General features: G+C 40.9%; 1 protein-coding gene across 1 annotated transcript in view; it reads right to left on the reverse strand.

Annotated features, from left to right (window-relative positions):
- Positions 1-2,703: 2,703 nt before the first annotated feature.
- LOC122797199 (fibrinogen silencer-binding protein-like) overlaps positions 2,704-19,980 on the reverse strand; it is a 59,320-nt gene continuing 42,043 nt past the window's right edge. The window contains exon 2 of the mRNA XM_044066026.1: positions 2,704-6,025. Within this exon, the coding sequence (XP_043921961.1) occupies positions 5,509-6,025 (517 nt within the window). The 3' untranslated portion in view covers positions 2,704-5,508. The remainder of the gene's footprint in view (positions 6,026-19,980) is intronic.

Here is a 19,980-nt window from a genome sequence, read left to right on the forward strand (position 1 = left end):
ACCAGTTTATACCTCATACCATGCTTTTCAGCCCCAAAACTTGGACAGAACTACAAAAGGAGGGGGAGTATCAATATTCATCAAAGATACCCACACCTCCAGGTTGGTGGCACAGCACAAAGCATCAGAGACTATCCATGTGCAACTAACAGTGGGTAAAACTGCCTTCCAGTTTATAGCCTGCTACAGACCACCCACCCAAACCCAGGAACCCCACTTGGCCTTCCTGAGAACACTGGAAAATATGAAGGTCTCTCCAAACACCATTATATTGGGCGACTTCAACTACCCAAACATAGACTGGGAGCATTACTCTAGCTCCAACACCCTAGCCCAAAGGTTCCTAGAATTCATAAACTCAAATGCTATGGAACAACTTGTTACCACTCCCACAAGAGGGGAAAACATACTGGACCTGATCATCACCAACATGGGGACTCTATGCTCCAGACCAGAAGTGTATCCCTCACTGGTAAGATCAGACCATAAACTAATCCAACTGGATATTCACATCCCGACCCCACCCCCTGCTCAGAAAACCACAGAGAAAAACTTCTCTAAAGAAAATTTCACACTCCTCAAAACTGAGGTGGAATCCTTCAAAGCCCCCAGGCCTGTGGAAAATATGGCCCAGACCGCAGAATCCTTTATAAATGCATTCTATGAACACCTTCAGGAATGCATGGATCATGCAATCCCAAATAAAACCAAGACCCAATCCTCCAAAGGCAGACGTCCTGTCTGGTGCACCCCAGCCATAAACAAACTATACAATAGAAGGAGGAAGCTACTACATGATAGAGCAAAATCCCAAAAAGTGAAAGCATCTCTGATCAGTATTAGCAAAAAACTACGGGCACTCATAAAATCGTCTAAGGCCAGCTTCGAGAGAAAAATTGCACAGCACACTAAGGATAATCACAAGGCTTTCTTTAGTTATGTTAGGAACCTGGGTGGGAATTCCCAGATATGTTCAGAATTAGTCCAAAATGACAAAAAATACACCGAACCCACAGACATTGCCAACATCCTAGCTGACAGGTTCAGTGCAAACTTCTCCCTGCCCTCCCCACCAAAAGGGCAAATATCTATCCCAGCAGAGTGCTGCCCCCCTGACATCTCAGATGCTCAGGTAAGAGCCACCCTCTCCAAAGCAAAAAACACAGCATCAATGGGACCAGACGGTGTCCCGGGCTGCATCCTACATGAACTCCAAGAAGAGCTCAACCCAAACATAAAACTACTGTTCAATCTCAGCCTTACTACAGGATATGTACCCAAAGAGTAGTGTACAGCAACAGTGGTCCCTCTCCACAAAGGTGGTGCCTCAACGGACCCTGGAAACTATCGCCCCATAAGCCTGACTAGCTTGGTCTGCAAAGCTATGGAAAGGATCATCATGGACCTCATAAATAAAGATATTGGGGACCTACAGACACTGGATCCTACCCAGTTTGGCTTTGTTAAGGGCAGATCCTGCCTCTTAAACCTGGTCGACTTCTTTGAAACCGTCACCAAGGCCATTGACGAAGGGAAGGTGGTCCACACAGCCTACCTGGACCTCGCAAAAGCCTTCAATATAATACCCCACTCGGGCATTATAGATAAGCTCACCAGCTTAAATATAAACCCCTATGTCACTAGATGGGTTGCAAACTGGCTCAAGGACAGAACCCACATGGTTAGAATTGCTGGAGCCATGTCAGACTCCAAACCAGTTACAAGTGGCGTCCCACAAGGCTCAGTCCTGGGACCTCTCTTGTTCGGTAAAACCTCTAGTCTGGGTAAAGATCCTGCAAGATTATATTTTTATATTGACTCAGTCTCAAAAAGTGTTTTAGAATTATTTTGTCACATACTGCATGATTAATGGCATCTCCTGGTAAGATGTGCTTGAAAGAGTTCATTACTAAAATGATGGAACTTCCAATACCAAGTCCCCAAAATGCTGGACAAAAAGACCGCAAACATAAGATAAGGCCAGATATTGAGCATTCCTTTTGTCCTTTAAACTTGCAAGCCCCTGCACTCCCAGTGTTAGAACAAGCCCCATATATCCTCTAAATCTATATACACCTACTCCAAGATTGCCATATCTCAAAGAAAAGGGAATATTTCAGTCAATGGCAACAGTGGATGTAAGTATATGTATGTCCTAATTTTCATTCATTTAGTCTCCAGATTTCAGACTTCAGCAATACTAGACTCAGCAAATGAAGAGGTTAACATTTAAAAGTTTTAGATAAAAACTCAGGACCCAAAGGTTATGAGGAAAAAAAATTATGTCAGCTATCTGGCCCCTGATGAAGGAGCAAGCAGGGCCTTTGAGAAACTTACTACTGTAAAAACATCTAAATGGTTCTAGTTAACATACTTTCTGTGACTAAAAATACTTAGTGCAGTTACGTTGGGAGCTCTCAGTATGCAAGAGAAATTGGTGCATCAAAGTGGACCACTTAATGGAAAGACAGTGAGCTCTGAGCATGTAAACAAAATAAAGACAATAAAAAAATATGGAATGAAAGAGACAAATAAGTGAGCCATCACAGACATCTGTAGCATCACATACAACTTGTTTCTGTAGAATCACCACTGACCATCCATTCTGATACAAAAACTATTAACATGAAATCAGTGGGGTAAGGATCAAGCTGAAGACTGCAAACAATTCAATAGATGAATAAATTATGTAGTTGCAATTAATAGACTTGACTATTTTATTTAAAAGAGTTTTTCTGACATGTCACTGTCAAAGAAGGCTGATTTTACACACTTTCACACAGCTGCTAACAAGGTTATCTTTATAGTATATTCCATGACTGTTAAAGTGCTACTAGCTTAGTACTTTGGCAAATTAGCAAAACATTTTAAAAACTGAAGTCAATAAACAGAAATCATATATTATACAGCATCTTACTGTACTGAGTGTTCCAATTCCACCAGCTTCTTTACTGACTATACAGGGATACATCAGTCATTTTTTAAAGCTGCTTAAAGTTTGCATTTGAATAATCTATTGTCTAGAGCTAACACCATTGCACATACGGATGCAACCCTGACTGTGTCTCAGCCAACCATAGTTTGATTATTGCTCTGGATGTGGGAGGAGGCATGAAGGGCGACTTAGGTGAATGGCTGATACTGACTCACAGATTCCTTTAGATAAAGTTATTATAAGTCTCTTGGTGGGGCAAGAAGAACACATGGATACAGGGGTATAGCCCAGCATGGGGATTCTCCTCCTTCTAGCCCATCTTTGTAGGTATGTGGAAGTGCATACCTGCCCTTTGCCTTGGTACAGCATTCCTGTGTACCATACCTGTAGAGGAACAATAAAAAAATCTCCTAACCCTAACAGGATGATGACCAACTCTCACTTCATCTTCCTGGCATTCAGAGAAAGGGAGGGATGACTGGGCCTTTTGAGGATAAGACTCAATATCAATGGCAACAAAAATATTATGTATTTCTGTTTCGTTAAGTTTCATTCAAAAACATCACAGTATCATTTTAAAGAAAATGTTTGTTAATGGTAATCTATTACTTTTGACTTTTTTGTAACTATTTGGCTTACTGTATTCAGCAGATGAGAGCTTTATAGTTCTGAATTTTTTTTGTTTGTTTCTATTTTTACACATCTGTTCCACAGTGTCCTGTTAATTTTCATCAGAAATGTTCATTCTCAGATTTCAAATGTTTATGCCAGTTAAGGAAAGAGGGGAAACATATCTAAAAACACTTTTATTCTTGAATGGCCCACTTTATATTTAATCTACATTGGATTCATTCAAACTGCTGCGTCTTGTGCATATTTAGTGGTTCACCTTCTGGGTTCCTGGAACACATTTTTAAAACGTATAAAGTAATTCAAAGTGGCTCCAAGCCCTGAGCACAACCCATACAACCATTGTTTGATTAGTGAATGCAGCACTGGAGAAACCAGGCAGGGAGGGAGAGGAGTTAAGGTGTCCCACCAATTCACTTTTTCCAGGGTAGAGATGATGGGGGTACACAGGGAGGTGCAATTTCTCCAGTTTTGACCAGGAGAAACCACCTCCAGTGCTTCACTGTTGGTGGGTGGTACTGCTTGCTGGCATTATTCCTTGTAGAAGTCTGGAAATATCCAGCACAATCAGCCCATGGCATACCTGAGCATTGGCAGGGATATATGGATATATGCCAGAAATTTATGAACCATCTCTGCTAGCTGCCTTGATGATGACCTCCTCGTCAACCTTCACCCCACTAATGTGCAACAAGTGGGATGACTGACCAGCAGGGATTGGATAATAGGCAGGCAATGGAGCAAAGTGTGACAAAAATAAATGTCTAAAGAAACTGAAATTGAATAATTAATGAAACTACTAGTTGATAGCTGCTGAAGAGCATATCTTTCTCCTCAGAGAAAACTCTTGAAAAATGAATCACTAAGGCACCAACCTGGATCCAAACTATTTCCCTTACCGCTGATTTAATCCCCAAAATTGGAAGATGACAAGCTCACAAACCCCCAAAAGCTGTTAGGTGAGTGTTTCAATATATGTTTTGTGGGTGAAATCTCAACAGCCTAGTGACTCTTCTCTTAGATCATAGCCCTTTGCTATAAAAGAATGGCAAAGAAGATGAACAAAGATGCTATACAGTAGCTGGGAGAGTGATACAGTAGTCATTCACTGCAAACGGTACATCAGTTAATCATTTTGCACATCTCCATTATGGACCTAAGCACACCACCCACTGTGTCTTAAGTAGTCACAGCAATCTGCCAGGCTTCTTTCTTTCATCCTTTTTTTATTTTCACATTTAACAGAATGAGCATGCTGTAAGACAGGATAGCTTGGATTCTTTGGATTATCTATTGCTACTTTCTAAGCCCCAAATTATGACTTGGCAGTAGGAAAAGAAAACATTATTTGAGATATGGCATACAGAAGGTTGAACATGATAGCATCTTGGAAAACTCTAAACGTTATTCAACAGTGAAAAACAGGCAGCAAAAGAAATGTTGAAAATTGAATCCAGCAAACCATAATAACATTTGCAACGAATACCACATCCAAATGGCAGATAATGAAATTATAACTTAAGAGTTTTTAACTCTTTTATTTGCAGCCTGTTAAGGAACCATTCTTTTTTCAGAGGACGCTTGCACACTTGCTTAACCAAGATGAAATATAACGGCAGACATGTGGCCTCAGTAAAGGTCCATTCAGTTCAGTATATTACTTAAGAACACCAAGTTAAGGAAATTAATACCTACATACTATATCATAATGTATTATAATGAAAGCCTCAGGACTGAACTTATTTTTACATAGTTCACTAATATTTAACTGGACTTACATGAAGTATAAATTATTGATGGTACACTAGCTCCGGAACATAAAAAAAGAATTACAGGACTTCACGTACAGACTACAAATCACATAAAAGCAGTCAGGTAAAAGAAAGGGTCCTAAACTGAAACATGATTAAGTCCATCCATGTTGACCAGGACAGCGTGTCTTCTTACATAGGTATCATCTGCCTTAGCTGCATTTCCTTTAGTTTCTCCACTTCAATTTTCACTCTCAGAAGTTCCTCTTCTAGTTCCTGTTTTCTTCTCAGTCCTTCCCTTTTGTCATGAATGTAAAGACCCACTTTCCTTCTATTTTCCATGATAAGTTCATGCTCTTTTGCAAACATCTCTAGAAACTGCAGATTCTGAACATAATTATCATGTCTCTGGCTAGGTCCAGCCTGGGAGCTAGATGGCATTGCATTTTCTTGGAGGGAAACAAACTGAACAGACTCTGTTCCAATGTCAGCAGAAGCACATGGTGTGGATAAACATTTATCTGCAAAATCTTCACCTTCTATACTTTCACTGTCTTCAAGGCAGACAGTCAACGATGCAGGTTTTGGATCTTCATCTGATTCAGAATCGACAGTCACAGAAATAGATGGACAGACCAAAGGCAAAACTGGAGAAGCAGAAACCAAAGCACTCTCTTCTTCTTCTTCTTCTTCTTCTTCAGCACTTACTCTAGAAACACAGACATTAGATTACCAGTACTTTCTTGGACACACAAGAAAAACATTGGTTAGACTGCCAACAAATAACTCTGATAAGCTAAACTAAGCAATAGTCTTCATTTCCAGCCATACTAGCAGCACCTCTTCCCGTCTAGTTTTACATATATTGTGAATTGCAGTTACATATTTGTGCTTCCACACTTTGCATGGTATTCTTATTACAGTTCCACTTTATCATACTCACATTATACTGCTATACTTCACCCATCATGTCAAACCTAGTTTATAACATACACCTCCAGGAGTAGATGGAGCATGCTCTGGTAATTAGACATCCGCTTGGGAACTGAAACAAGTTACTCAGTGGGTTACTCAGAGTCAATCTCATTTCATATCCAAATTCTGTCACCTTTTTGGTGAAACAGGTGACCTACTTACCAGTGTCATTTAGACTGGTGATCAGTTCATCTCAAATTCAGTTCTGGCAGTTTTGCTGAAACAGGCTTCTTACTGAATTTCAAGTAATGCCTTCACCAGCAGCACCCATATATTAAAAGCTCTAATGTCTAGCAATGATCTTAGATATGCAAATGGAAGAAAAGCAATCAGGACAGACTTGGCTGTTATGGCCTATTTTTAACCAATAAAACACATGTTTCAGGTAAGAAATATGTCTTTCTAGCCAACAAGAGACCACTGAATTCTAAGTACACACCCTCTCGTGAACTTTCACCTGCGTTTTGGGAGGAGAAGCTTACTTTATGTTAAGGCTCTAAAGATTCTAACACTAAAATTCTGAAAGTGATTTTCCAGTCCTCCTCTTGAACTCTTGAATGGTGCTTTGCTTGAAAGTAGAGATTACTTACTATTCCATTTATAGCTGTCCGCCAACTCAGCACATTTCCTGAACAGTAACATCTGAAAAGGCAATCAATGCCAGAATGATACTACTACCCCCCAACTTGCATCAGAGAAAATGTGGGGATGTTGAGCTGGCTGCAAAAAATCTACTTAGCTTCTAGCTACTGCTCATTGGTTCATTGGTACTTACTAGGCTATTCATCTGTGAGGATCTTAAGAAGTCTAGCCTTGCATTCCCATAGTACTTATTAGCCCTTATATTTTGTAATATGAATATCCGAACAAGAACATGTTGTAATTATTACGCTTCCCCTATCTGCAAGGGACGCTGGTGCTAAACCAGGTGTGAATTTGTGGTTTCTCATGCATTCGTCCAAATTTCACTTGAATAGAGAAAGGGAAGTACTACGATTTATGTGGAGTGAAAGATGATTCCATAGGAGTGGTATTTTCTGTGATACATATTTATCCTTCTGACATGTTCTATTAGTTTTGCAAAAAAAAAAAGATTTAGGTCCCTTGAGAGAGTGCTTATGACACCACTGAATTTGCAAATGTGTAACAGGTTTAGCATGATAGGGTCTGCTGAGGCCCTATATTTGAGGCAGAGGATGCATCACATTAGCCTGTATAATACCGAGAAGAGAGAGAGAGACAGAGAGAGAGACAAGGTTTTGAAAGTCTGCATATTTTTTATTATTTAGATCCTTGATTTTTTTGGGTCTATATTGTTTGTTTGTGTCTTTCGGCTTTTCCCGGTTAGGGGTCGCCACAGCGGAACTCCGGTCCGCTAATGATTGGCAGTAGATTTTTTACGTGCTGAGTTTGCCAGCCCTGACACACAACCTTCAACGAGGGTACGCCCATTCATGCATGCCTCCACACAGAAGACTCACTAGCTGAGAATTGAATGGCACAACGTCTTGATGTGAGGTGACAATGCTACTGCAGTTCCACCACTGCAGTTTTTATGATGTCAAAATGCCGTAACAGCAAATACCAAAAGGCCGACAAGTATTCAACGAAATCCATTTCCGTGATTTGCTGAAAACTTGTCGGGCAAACAAATACTTGCCCCGCAACGCTACATAACTAATTTTACCAAAACCAAACCCATCCATATGGGGGCTTCACCCCCCATACCCCCCCCCCTAACTAAATATACAAACTGAGATCACACTACAGTGGAGAAAAGGGCAAAATTGTGTAGTTGGCCAACTACATCATTGCCCTGTAAGAATTCAGCAAATTGTGGAAATATATTTCGTTGACTATGTGTCGGCCTTTTGGAATTCGCTGTTACGGCATTTCAACGTCATGATATAGACCCGATTTTATTTATTTATTTTTTTTTTAGTGAGAAAGCATGGTCATTCTAGTTGAGACGTGCTTGGACAGGTGCATATCAAAAGAGGCATTAAACTCAATGATCGAACTAAGGAGTCTGATTACAGTGGAATAATTACATCCTTGGATCTGGATACCATACTTTTAGATGAAGCTGTGCTCCGAAAAGGACATCCTTACAATAGTGGATATACGGGGATTGAAGGATGGCTCATTCTTAACATATGTTCTCAGATCTCTAACTATGGGCTCAATTTATAGAGGAATATTATCTGCCAAGGGGAGTCATGCTTGTCAAAGGATACAATTACACATTTCTTGGCAAGAAGTTTTAGTCCACAGGTTTGACACCAACTATTTATTTGGGACAGGCTTTATTTTAAGCTAATGGTGTCTTCTGGTTTATGTGTGTCTCAGAGAATACTCCTTTTCTGTAAGAGGCTTCCAATGTGAAGCAAAGTTTTTCCTTACCCCTATTCATGTGTAACCTGAAATAGTGGATGGCAAATCAGAAATTTACCCCTGGTCTGGCACTTGTGTTTCTGATAGACAGAGGCAACCTGTAAACACTTGACCACCATACCCCTTAAAATAAGCTGTAGTGCACCAAAAGTTGTTGAATACATTTGGGATACATGGCTAGGCTTATAAAGGCCCTTGTGATGTTAGCCTAGTATATACCTATAAACCTATGAAGCTCTGAATATATGGTAGCACCAAGTTTGCAGTCAACTTGGTCAGCCACAAACACTTAACATTAGCTTTGACAAATGCCAAAGAGGAGTGGCCCAAGGACTGAACCCTGGGGCACTTCACCAGTGACTGATATTCTGGAGGAGGTACAGCCACCCACCCTATTTTCTTGGTTCTGCTTGTGAGCCAGTTTGCTATCCAATGAATTATGTAGGGGTTAATATTTAGCTGGGAGAGTTATCTATAATGACTGATTTTGGGATGGTGTTGAACACCTTTGTGAACTTCAGATATGCAGTGTGCACTGATTTGCTCTCATCCATTGGGTCACTGACTTTTTCAAAGAAATCAGTCAGGTTAAGTAGGTGGGATCTGCCCTTGATGAATCCAAAGTGGTTAGGTTGAGAGTCTGTAGGTTACCTATATCCCCTATTTATTTGTTTCAGATGAGACTGGTCAGCCTCATGGGACTATAATTACTTGGGTCTGTTGAAGCCTCACATTTGTGCAAGGGAATGACAGGTGTTGTCTTCCAGTCATCCAGCAAAAAGCCTGTTTTGAGGATAATATTTAACAGTCTATGTAGAGGTCTGACAAGTCATGTTTCAGGCTAACTAGTACACAGCCTGATATGTTTTCTGGCCCAGTAGACTAAGTGGTCTTTGCATTAGATAATGCCTTGAGAACTTGCTCTTGGGAGAGTTTTGGGAGTGTAAATGCAGCTATTTGATCTGAGAATATTGGAGGAGTGAGGGGATGAAATTGGAGTTGAATTTTTCACCCAGTAGACTGGCTATGTCCTTTAGGTCCAAGTATGTGATATGACATAGTATTAGCTCTGTGCAGTGCTGGGCATTGTGAGGTGTCTAACACAGTTAAATAAGGCTTTGTAGTTATCTTTCCCCTGGGTGGCTATTTTTATCTCATTTCTGGCTTTGGTTGATTTGATCAGGATCCAGAGTTTCTTGTTTAATTTAGCAAAAATATTTTTGGCTTCTTGAGAGTTATTTATTTTTGTGTGCAATTAATGTTTTTCTTTTGTTATAGAGCTGGTTTATATTAGGGGTCTATCAAAGCGATTTTTTTTGAATGGATAGATGCATCTGCACAGCTGTTTACATGTGCATAGAATTTGGCACTAAAGGATTCTACATAAGCAATGGGGTCATGAAGGTGGAGGGGAGACTTGAATTTAGCCTGGTCATCACTCACTTTTGGTAGATTAGCCTTCACTTAGCATCTGAATACCGAGATACTGGAGGGTGCTTCAGGTTTCAGTCTTACAGTGAATGTGACTTGACTTGTGGTCTAAGTTGACCAGGGAGAAGGTTAACATTGGTGAGGAGCAGTGCTACCGCATACTGATAAGGACCAAGTCCAGGATTTTATCATGTCTGGTTGGGATGCAAACTAACTGGTTCAGAGAATTTGTACTGATGAAGTCCAGACATCTTTGGGTATACATGTTTGAAGATGTATCAGTCTCCCAGTTTATGGAGGGATACTTGAAGTCTCTTAGGAGAATGGTGTTTGTCTTAATACATAGGAACTCTATACTGATTGGGTAGGAGGTATGGGACAAGCAGGCATAAAAGAGGGGTCCTGTAGTTAGCTACAATGTGATACGTGGTTTTATTCATAGTTAGTTGGAGTTTGGGAAATTTATAGGTCAGTATTTTGTCTAATGAGTCTGGGGGTGATATGAGTCTGGGGGTGATACTTCTTTTTTAAGAATATAGAGACACCTCCACTTTTAGTCCAGTCATCTAATCATCTAATGTGCTGGGCCTGTACGAGTGATAGGATTGAAGCCCTGCGCTGATGGAACAGGTCTCTATGATGATGCATATATCAATGTTTTCCAGGGTAAGTAGTGCATATAGTTCTTTGTGGAGATTTTAGTTTCTTCTCCTAGCATTGAACAATAATACCTTAATACTGTCTGGATTCTATTTAATTATGTTGGAACTTTTAGAAGACTGACACTGCCTTAAAAAAGGCATTATGGACTTGCACACATTTTTGATCAATATACAGAAGTCTTGGGGAGGGTGGAGGCCATCACTAGCAAAACAGTTAGGACTGTCTGCCATCTCTTCCCAGGCTGATATATATTGCAACCTCTTTGAATGACCCCAGAAGTTAAGTCAATTGAAGTCAAACACAGAGGAGAGCAGGAAAAAAATACCTGCAATAAACCAAGAAGAAACAGCTCTCATGTCAAGAGGCTTAAAGCAATGCCACACAATTAAGTGAAGCAGCAAATATTTAATAACCAGCTGACTTCTTTCATCCCTTAATACAATTAATCAGGACTTCATCAGAGCTAAGAAATTGTGTCAAATCAAATTATTTAAATATTAAGAGCAATGTCATATGTTTAACTCCAAGCAATCAATTAAAAATACATATTTAAACAATTTAAAAATCCATTCCATAATTTAAATAAATAAATATGCTACCACATCAATTAAGATTATATTGAAAAATGTATAAACACATTGTGCATTTAATACCTATAAAAAGAAAGTACAAGTTAGCTGCCCTGAGTTTCAGCAGTGATACAATAGAAATGGAACAGGTAATTCCTTGGGGGGGGGGGGGTGAAAGAATGGGCCAATATGAACTTGGTAGGCATCGGGAATGGGGGCTAAAAATTATTTTAAAAAGGTGGTCCTGCAAAAGACCCTCTTGAAGATCAGCAGATATAATGAGCACAGAGATAGCAGTGACACCTTATTATAACCACTTCAGGAAGTACTGAACTGGACGAAATGCCAAACAAAAACACCTATAAAAAAACAAGAACACAGGGCATACAAGCCTAAGGAAAACTACAGGATAAAATGTTGTAAAAACTGCCTCTTCAAAAGAACCTTTGCTTCTGCACTGGTGGTTCAGATAGTGCAATTTAGCAGAGGTATGCATAGTTTACCTGTTGTTTCAGCTTCACATATGTTAACTGTGAATAAATTGCTGAAACCATGCACTAGAAGCAGTCACTTCTTTAGTGAAATGACCTTTTACAAAATGAGTCAAGTGCTTGTTGACCTACAGATGGTAAAACATAATGCATATATCAGGCATATCAGCACAGTGAACCATCTCTGTCTGCAGAAAAAGAAAATCAGTAGTCTCTCTGTTTACTCTGAAGGACACTCGAGATTGAATCACAAATGACATTTTAACATACAAGATGAGAAAAATATGATAGTCCCCTCCTATTCTGAGTATCAGGGATTAATAAAAAGAGGTAAACAGACTGATTCAGAGTCATATCTGAGACAACATTCAGCAAAAGGCATGAGCTCGGTGTGAAAGAAAACCACTTCCTAACAGACTAAATAATGTTCATTACATACAAGAGCCTGGAACCCTGAAATATCCATAGGTTCATAGGTAATTACTAGGATATCAACTTCAGGGGCCCTTTTTAAGCATAGCCATGCTTCTCAAGGTAAGAATCAAACTCAGTAGGTTGTGTCTGTGAGGAAAACACCTTAACCATTATGCCAACACCCAACCCCCATAAGTAAATACTAGGCTATCAGATTGTTACAAACCTAACCAATAGCTAAAGGTCAGAACCAAACCTTGTACCCTGTATCTTGTACTGTGAGGTTAAGGCCTTAACAACTATGCCAACCCTTCCTGCAAAGATAAGTACTAGGCTATCTTCTCTTATGGGTCATTTTAAGACTAGCCAATTTCCCTTTCAAAGGTGAGACTCAAACCCAGTACCTTACATTTGTGAGGTAAACACTTTAACCAGTATACCAGTCTGATTTAATGTCAAATTCCTTCAAACCGGAATTGAACCAGTGACATAAGGATGCCATTTGGAAATCACTACAGTCCTCTTCTCTGTTAATTGACCTATCAAAGCAATCTAAAGCAGTAAGTACCAAAAATCATGTATTTCAGAACACAGTACTGAGATCCAATTAATCAGCAGTTCCCAACAATAAAATCATGTTATTTAAATTTCATGTCCCATGATGGGAAGCCATTTTTGCTAGAGAGCCTGTGCACAAAAGAATTCAGAAGACTCCCTTTCTGAACACTTTATTTTTTGAGCCCTTGCTGTCTGTAACCATCAGCCTGCAATGCGATCTATTGGCCCATTTGTTCCGCAGAGGATGAAAACCATTTCCAGCCCATTCATTCCCTGAAAGGAGAGAGCCAGTAACAGAAGCCATTACTTTGGTAGCCTTCAGAGCTTTTTCTCCTTACAGCTTTAACTCCACCCCCCCCCCCCTTTCCGGCTGACACTAATATCTGTCTTATTACAGAAGGTCTTGCTAAGCCTTCCTCCAATACATGTGTGCTTTCGCACACACACACACACACACACACACACACACACACACACACACACACACACACACACACACACACTGCAGCGGGGTACCATTACTGGCTTTGCTGGACTAAGCACACATCTAATCTTAAGCCATACTTATTACTTATAAGCCTCTCTGTGCATGTTACAATTCACTGACCAGAACCACCACTTCTTGCCTATAGGATGGTCAAGACAGCATTAAGCACTCACCCCCACTGGGCTCTTCCAGCACCCAAGCTGCTGATCGATGTTGGGTTATCTCAGAGCACAGAGATTTGATTTTGTGTGCCACAGAACCTGGGCCATTCAGGAACTGTTAAATCAGGTGGTATTGAATGATAGTATAACCCTCTTCCAAATCATGGATGGAGGCACAAAACAGAACCTTAAAAGTGAAAATAGCAGACCCATCTAGATACTATATCTGAAATAAAACAGGCAGTCATGAAAGTACACAAAAATGTGTGGGGTGAAGAGGATGGAGAGCCTTATGATCTAGAAAAATAAACTCTTCAAAATCGGCCTTCATAGGTTCATAGGTTAGGCTATTTGCCCTAGGGCATTTATAAGCCTAGTCAGAGTGTATTTGGCTTCCGCCTCCCTATTAGATTAGCCTACTGTGCCTTTGTAAAGTAGGTCACAGAAGGTACCCTTTTAAGATTAGTTTACTGTGCCTCTGTCTAGCAGGGACACAGAAAAGATCCCAGGGGTGAATTTGCGATTTCCCATCCACGCGTCCAGATTTAGCTTTAAGAGGGTCAGTGAGGGGCTATGTCTAACATGAATTGGGATTCTATTCCAGAGTGAGGGGAGCCTCTGGGAAATTAATCTGTCCCTCCAGCATGAACTATTTATTTTTGTGCTGAGGTTTAGGACCCTAGAGCGTGTAGCTCTAAGGGACTTGGATTTTTTGAGGTGGAGCATGTCCATTAATTCTGGGTTTGACATGGCTTTGTACGTCAGGCATAGATCGCCTCTGAGTAGGCGGTAAGCAACTGAGTAGAGCTGGAGTTTCTTTAGTCGAGCTGCATAGGACATCTGTTTGTAGCCCATGATCCTCTTGGTGAGGGACTTTTGGGGTCTCTCCAGTTGCTGCAGGTGTCGGGTAAGGTACATCCCAAAAGGGGCATTGTATTCAATTATGGGCCTGATGAGTGACGAGTAGAGGGGGCACAATGACCTCTCTTGATCTAGATGCGAACCCTTTCGTGATAAGGTGGGCTATATATAAGGTCTTTCTAACCACTTTGGCAACGTGATTATCAAAGGAGAGATTACTATCTACGTTGGTCCCCAAATCTCTAATTACTTCTTCCGTGCCAATGGATTACCACCTATGTGGTAATTTGTGGGCACCTTGTTTTTCCCAAAGGGGATGACTATGCACTTTTTAGCTTTTAGCTTGAGGCCGTGGCTCTGGCACCAAGCATCCGTCTCTGTGAAACCCTTTTGGAGGATGCTTGTGTCAGCTGGAGATTCGATTATGTCCCCCAGTTTGCAGTCATCTGCGAACTTTGTCAGCCATAATCCCCCTGTGTTAGCCTGAACCTCAGAGAAGTATATACCAAACAAGAGAGGTCCCAGAACTGAGCCCTGTGGGATGCCACTTGTAACTGGTTTGGATTCGGACATGGCACCTGCGATTCTGACCATGTGGGATCTATCTCTGAGCCAGTTTGCAACCCATCTTGTGATATAGGGGTTGATATTTAAGCTGGTAAGCTTATTTATGATGCCCGAGTGGGGTATTGTGTCGAAGGCTTTTGCGAGGTCCAGGTAGGCTGTGTGGACTACCTTGCCCTCATCTATGGCTTTGGTAACTGTTTCAAAGAAATCAACTAGGTTTAAGAGGCAAGATCTGCACTTAACAAAGCCGAATTGGGTAGGGTCCAGTGTCTGGAGGCTCCCAATGTCTTTGTTTATGAGTTCCATGATAATACGCTCCATAGCTTTACAGACCAGACTAGTCAGGCTTATGGGGCGATAGTTTCCGGGGTCCATTGTGGCACCACCTTTGTGGAGTGGGACCAGTGTAGCTGTACGCCATTCTTTGGGTACATATCCTGTAGTAAGGCTAATTCTGAACAGTGACTTAATGTGAGGGTTCAGTTCTTCTTGGAGCTCATGTAAGACACAGCCTGGGACACCGTCCGGTCCCATAGATGCTGTGTTTTTTGCTTTGGAGAGGGCAGCTTTCACCTGTGCATCTGTGGTGTCAGGGAGGTTACATTCAGTTGGGATAGGCATTTGCTCCTTTGAGGGGGAAGGGGGGGGAGAAGTTTGCGCTGAATCTGTCTGCCAGGATGTTGGCTATGTCTGTACGTTCGGTATACTTTGTACCGTTATGCAACAATTCAGAGCATATCTGGGAGTTTCCACCCATGTTCCTGACATAACTAAAGAAGGCCTTGTGATTATCTTTAGTGTCTAGGGCAATTTTTCTTTCGAAACTGGCCTTTGATGATTTTATGACGGATTGAAGTTTCTTGCTAATACTGATCAGAGATGCCTTCCCTTTTTGTGATTTTGCTCTGTCATGTAGTAGCTTCCTCCTTCTGTTGTATAGCTTATTTATGGCCAGGGTCCACTAGACCGGTCTCCTGTTTTTGGAGGAGTGAGTCTTGATTTTATTTGGGATAGCACGATCCATGCATTCCTGCAGGTGCTCATAGAATGCATTTGTAAAGGATTCTGCGGATTGGGCTGTATTATCCTCTGGCCCAGGGGCTTTGAAGGATTCCACCCCAGTCTTGAGAAGTGCAAAGATGGCTTTTGAGAAATTCTTTACAGTGATTTCCTTGGCTGGGGGTGGGGATGGGATATGGATGTCCAGGGAAATTTGTTTATGGTCTGATCTTAGCAATGAGGGGTTTACCTCTGGTGTGGAACATAGAGTCCCCATGTTGGTGATGACCAGGTCCAATATGTTGTTCCCTCTTGTGGGAGTGGTGACCAGTTGTTCCATCGTGTTAGAGTTTATAAATTCAAGGAACCGTTGGGCGAGGGTGTTTGGGCTTGAGCAGTTTTCCCAGTCAATGTTTGGGTAGTTGAAGTCACCCAATAACATAGTATTTGGAGAGACCTTCATATTCTCCAGTGTTCTCAGGAATGCCAAGTGGGGTTCCTGTAATAGGGAGGGTGTTCTGTAGCAGGCTACAAACTGAAAGGCAGTTTTGCCCGCTGTTAGTTGCACATGGATGGTTTCCGATGCTTCGTGCAGTGTCACTAACCTGAAGGTGTAGGTATCTTTGATGAATATAGATACCCCCCCTCCTTTTGTGTTATTTTAATGGAAGACTTTCTGGAAGAATTTAAAAAAACTAAGGTACCATTTGAGGTGTCTGGAGGTAGAATGGGGCACATCCCCTGTGCCTGAACTGCAAGAGTCCTGAGTTAGAAGAGGCTGATGCAGAGAAAAGTGCTTTGATGGACTTCCTGTCTGTCTAGAAAAGTGGATCTCTATCACAAATGGGAAACTCAAAAATGTTGGTTACAAATATGCAAAAAAAAATGTAATTCAAGAAATGTATGTTTCAAAACTTGCTGTTAAACTACAAAATTATGTGTTGGAGAGGGAAGCTTCCTCTATTCACTCCTGACATGGTGGGATGCATCCTGAAACCCACGCTCTATATACATTACTTCAGTTCAGTGTACCACAGAAAAGGTGGAAATATTCTAAGGTACCACAGACTCAGAGACCATATAGCTGCCATGTTTGCAGTTACAATTGCACTGTTTTGAGAAGTGCATTTACAGTCTTCAGAATTTCAACAGGCACCCCACCAACTGACATAACGTAAAAATTTACTTCAGGGTGGGAGGATGGAATGGACAACTCAAATGTATGTTTTTTGGAAACAGAACTTCCATATTAACAAAAAAGCAGCAAGGTTCCAAAACCAGAAATGAATCTTACATTACACATCAACTTTAAAGACAATGTTATTGGAAAGTTAGCTGGAGATGGGCTACAAAGGGACTGTGGAAAAGGACACTATTTTAAGTTTAAGCAGGTAAAAGAGGGACCCTTGCCTAAACTCTTATGAAGTCAGGAAACACAACCAGTCTGGTTTCCAATATTTTGGATTCTGCCATGTCTTGTACTTCTGTAAAAGGGAAATACTTGACACCTAATGGACTGAAGAGTGCCCCCTAAAAAGTAACCATATGAAATGAAAAAAAATAGTAAACAATATGAAATGGTTTTGTTCCACTTGGCAGAAATACTGACCAAGGCCAACAGAGGCTTGGTACAGAACTGCCAGTAACCAGAGATTCAGGTACAAAAAGACCAGAAGACCCCTGCATCAAAGAACGTCTGTTAGCACTACCAGACACATGGTAAAACATTCTCAGAGTGAAGTAAAGCCCGGATGGATGCATTCAGTACTGCAAGTAATTGCTGCAAAGTACAAGCCCAAAGGCAAGCATTCAGTACTAGAGGTGACTGCCACATGTATAACAAAGGACTCTCTTTTGAGGAATTCTATTTTTTCATGTGTCAAAAGGTACCCATTATGGCTAATGACAGTAATCAATGCCCTTGTATCAATAATGGGATTATTAGCTGGAAGGTGAGCACACTGGGCCCATGCAGTTATCAGTAGTTGGTCTTTGAGTAGGAATCAGTGTAACAGTAAATTATTATATTTGGGTTTACTTTCCTTCTATTTCCCTATATCTCAGCCACATTTACTTAACTACCCCTATTTTCTCCATGAGTAGCAACACTTGCCTGATGCCTGGGAATATAAAACTGTAAGAAAGACTCAGCCAAGCTAGAGTTTTCACTGTGTAATACCTTAAACCTTCTGTAGGAGATGCCCAGATGGAATATATGCAAATGAGCCCTTAACTACATACCAGTGTTTCAGCTGCATGGCTTTTGAATCCCCTGGATTTTTCAATGTTATCATTTTTTTTAGTATTTATGGGTAAACATAAGGCCAAAACATGGAATGTGTACAGCTAGAGGGGTTTTGCTTTATTAGCCTGAATGCACCCATAAATTCTAAAAAAGTAAAAAACTGAAAAGTCCAGGGTATTCAGAAGCCATGTAGCTGAAACACTGATATGTCCTTAAGGAATCATTTGCATATATCCCATGGATCTCCACTACAGCAGGTTTAAGGTAATGCACTGTGAGGACTCCAGCTTAGCTTGGTCTTTCTTACAATTTTTTGTCTGTGTGACATTTTTAGTTTTTGGTTTTGATGCCTAGGAAGGTATTGAAGCAGGAAGTGTAAGACTGTCATACGTACCCATGGTGGTGGTTCATGTTTGGAAGGCCACAACTGTTATCCTTAGAAAAGCAAGACTGATTGAGTGAAATGGGGAATGTAAAATCCAAGACTGTGGTACATTGGAATATTCATCTTACTCCAAGTTTCAGAAATCATGGAGTTAATAAATACAAGTAGCAGTGTTGTAAAAAATTCAGGGAGGCTTTACTTTAATGGCGGTACAGTAAATTTGAGGTTCATTGTTACGTTATAAAGTGTATTATATTTTTAACAGCTGCAGTTAAAGTTATATGTGTTGCAGTTACTGTAGATGACCCCACAGTTGTGCTTTGCTCACACTGGTGCTTCAAGATGGAATCCATGCAGGGACATGTGCTTGTGATAGATAAATACCCAGACCTAAGCTAAAAACAAGTATAAAAAACAGTCTTCTTCTTTCGGCTGTTCCCATTAGGGGTCACCACAGTGGATCATCTGTTTCCATTTCTTCCTGTCCTCTGCATCTTGCTCTGTCACACCAACCACCTGCATGTCCTCTCTCACCACATCCATAAACCTTATCTTAGGCCTTCCTCTTTTCCTGTTACCTGGTAGCTTCATCCTTAGCATCTTTTTCCCAATATACTCAGCATCCCTCCTCAGCACATGTCCAAACCAACGTAATCTTGCCTCTCTGGCTTTGTCTCCAAACCTTCCAACATGGGCTGACCCTCTAATATACCTTTTCCTGACCCTGTCCACCCTCGTCACACCCAGTGCAAATCTTAACATCTTTAACTCTGCCACATCCAGCTCTAACTCCTGCCTTTTTGTCAATGCCACTGTCTCAAACACATATAACATAGCTGGTCTCACAACCCTCTTGTAGAACTTCCCTTTCACTCTTACTGGTACGCATCTGTCACAAATCACTCCTGACACTTTTCTCCACTCACTCCACCCTGCCTGTACTCTCTTCTTTACCTCTCTTCCACACTCACCATTACTCTGAACTGTTGATCCCAAGTACTTAAACTCATCCACCTTTGCCACCTCTACTCCTTGCATCCCCACCATTCCTCTATCCATTCATACACATATATTCTGTCTTAGTCCTGCTGACCTTCATTCCTCTTCTCCTCTCTAGGGTCCCCTCCACCTGTTCCCTAATCTCACTACAGATCACAATGTCATCTGCAAACATCATAGTCCATGGGGACTCCTGTCTAAAAAACACTAATTAAAAAAAAAACTGATAAATGCCTTTTCCAAGCCTAGAAACAGTCAAAACAGGAACTATACACAAGTTCCCAAACAAGGGCAAAAAGTAAGGGAAGTTTTACAGTTAGAGTGACTTCTCCTCAAACATCTACTGCTACAGTACCTTACACAACTGTGCAACTTCTTATAGGTTCATAACTGATTACTAGCTAGGTTACTAGCCCAAGAGTAACTTTAAGCCGAGATAACCTTACTGCAAAATTTACCAAAATA

This window comes from Protopterus annectens, chromosome 3.part0 (assembly GCF_019279795.1).
Source record: "Protopterus annectens isolate FY-2018-M chromosome 3.part0, PAN1.0, whole genome shotgun sequence".
NCBI lineage: Eukaryota > Metazoa > Chordata > Ceratodontiformes > Protopteridae > Protopterus > Protopterus annectens.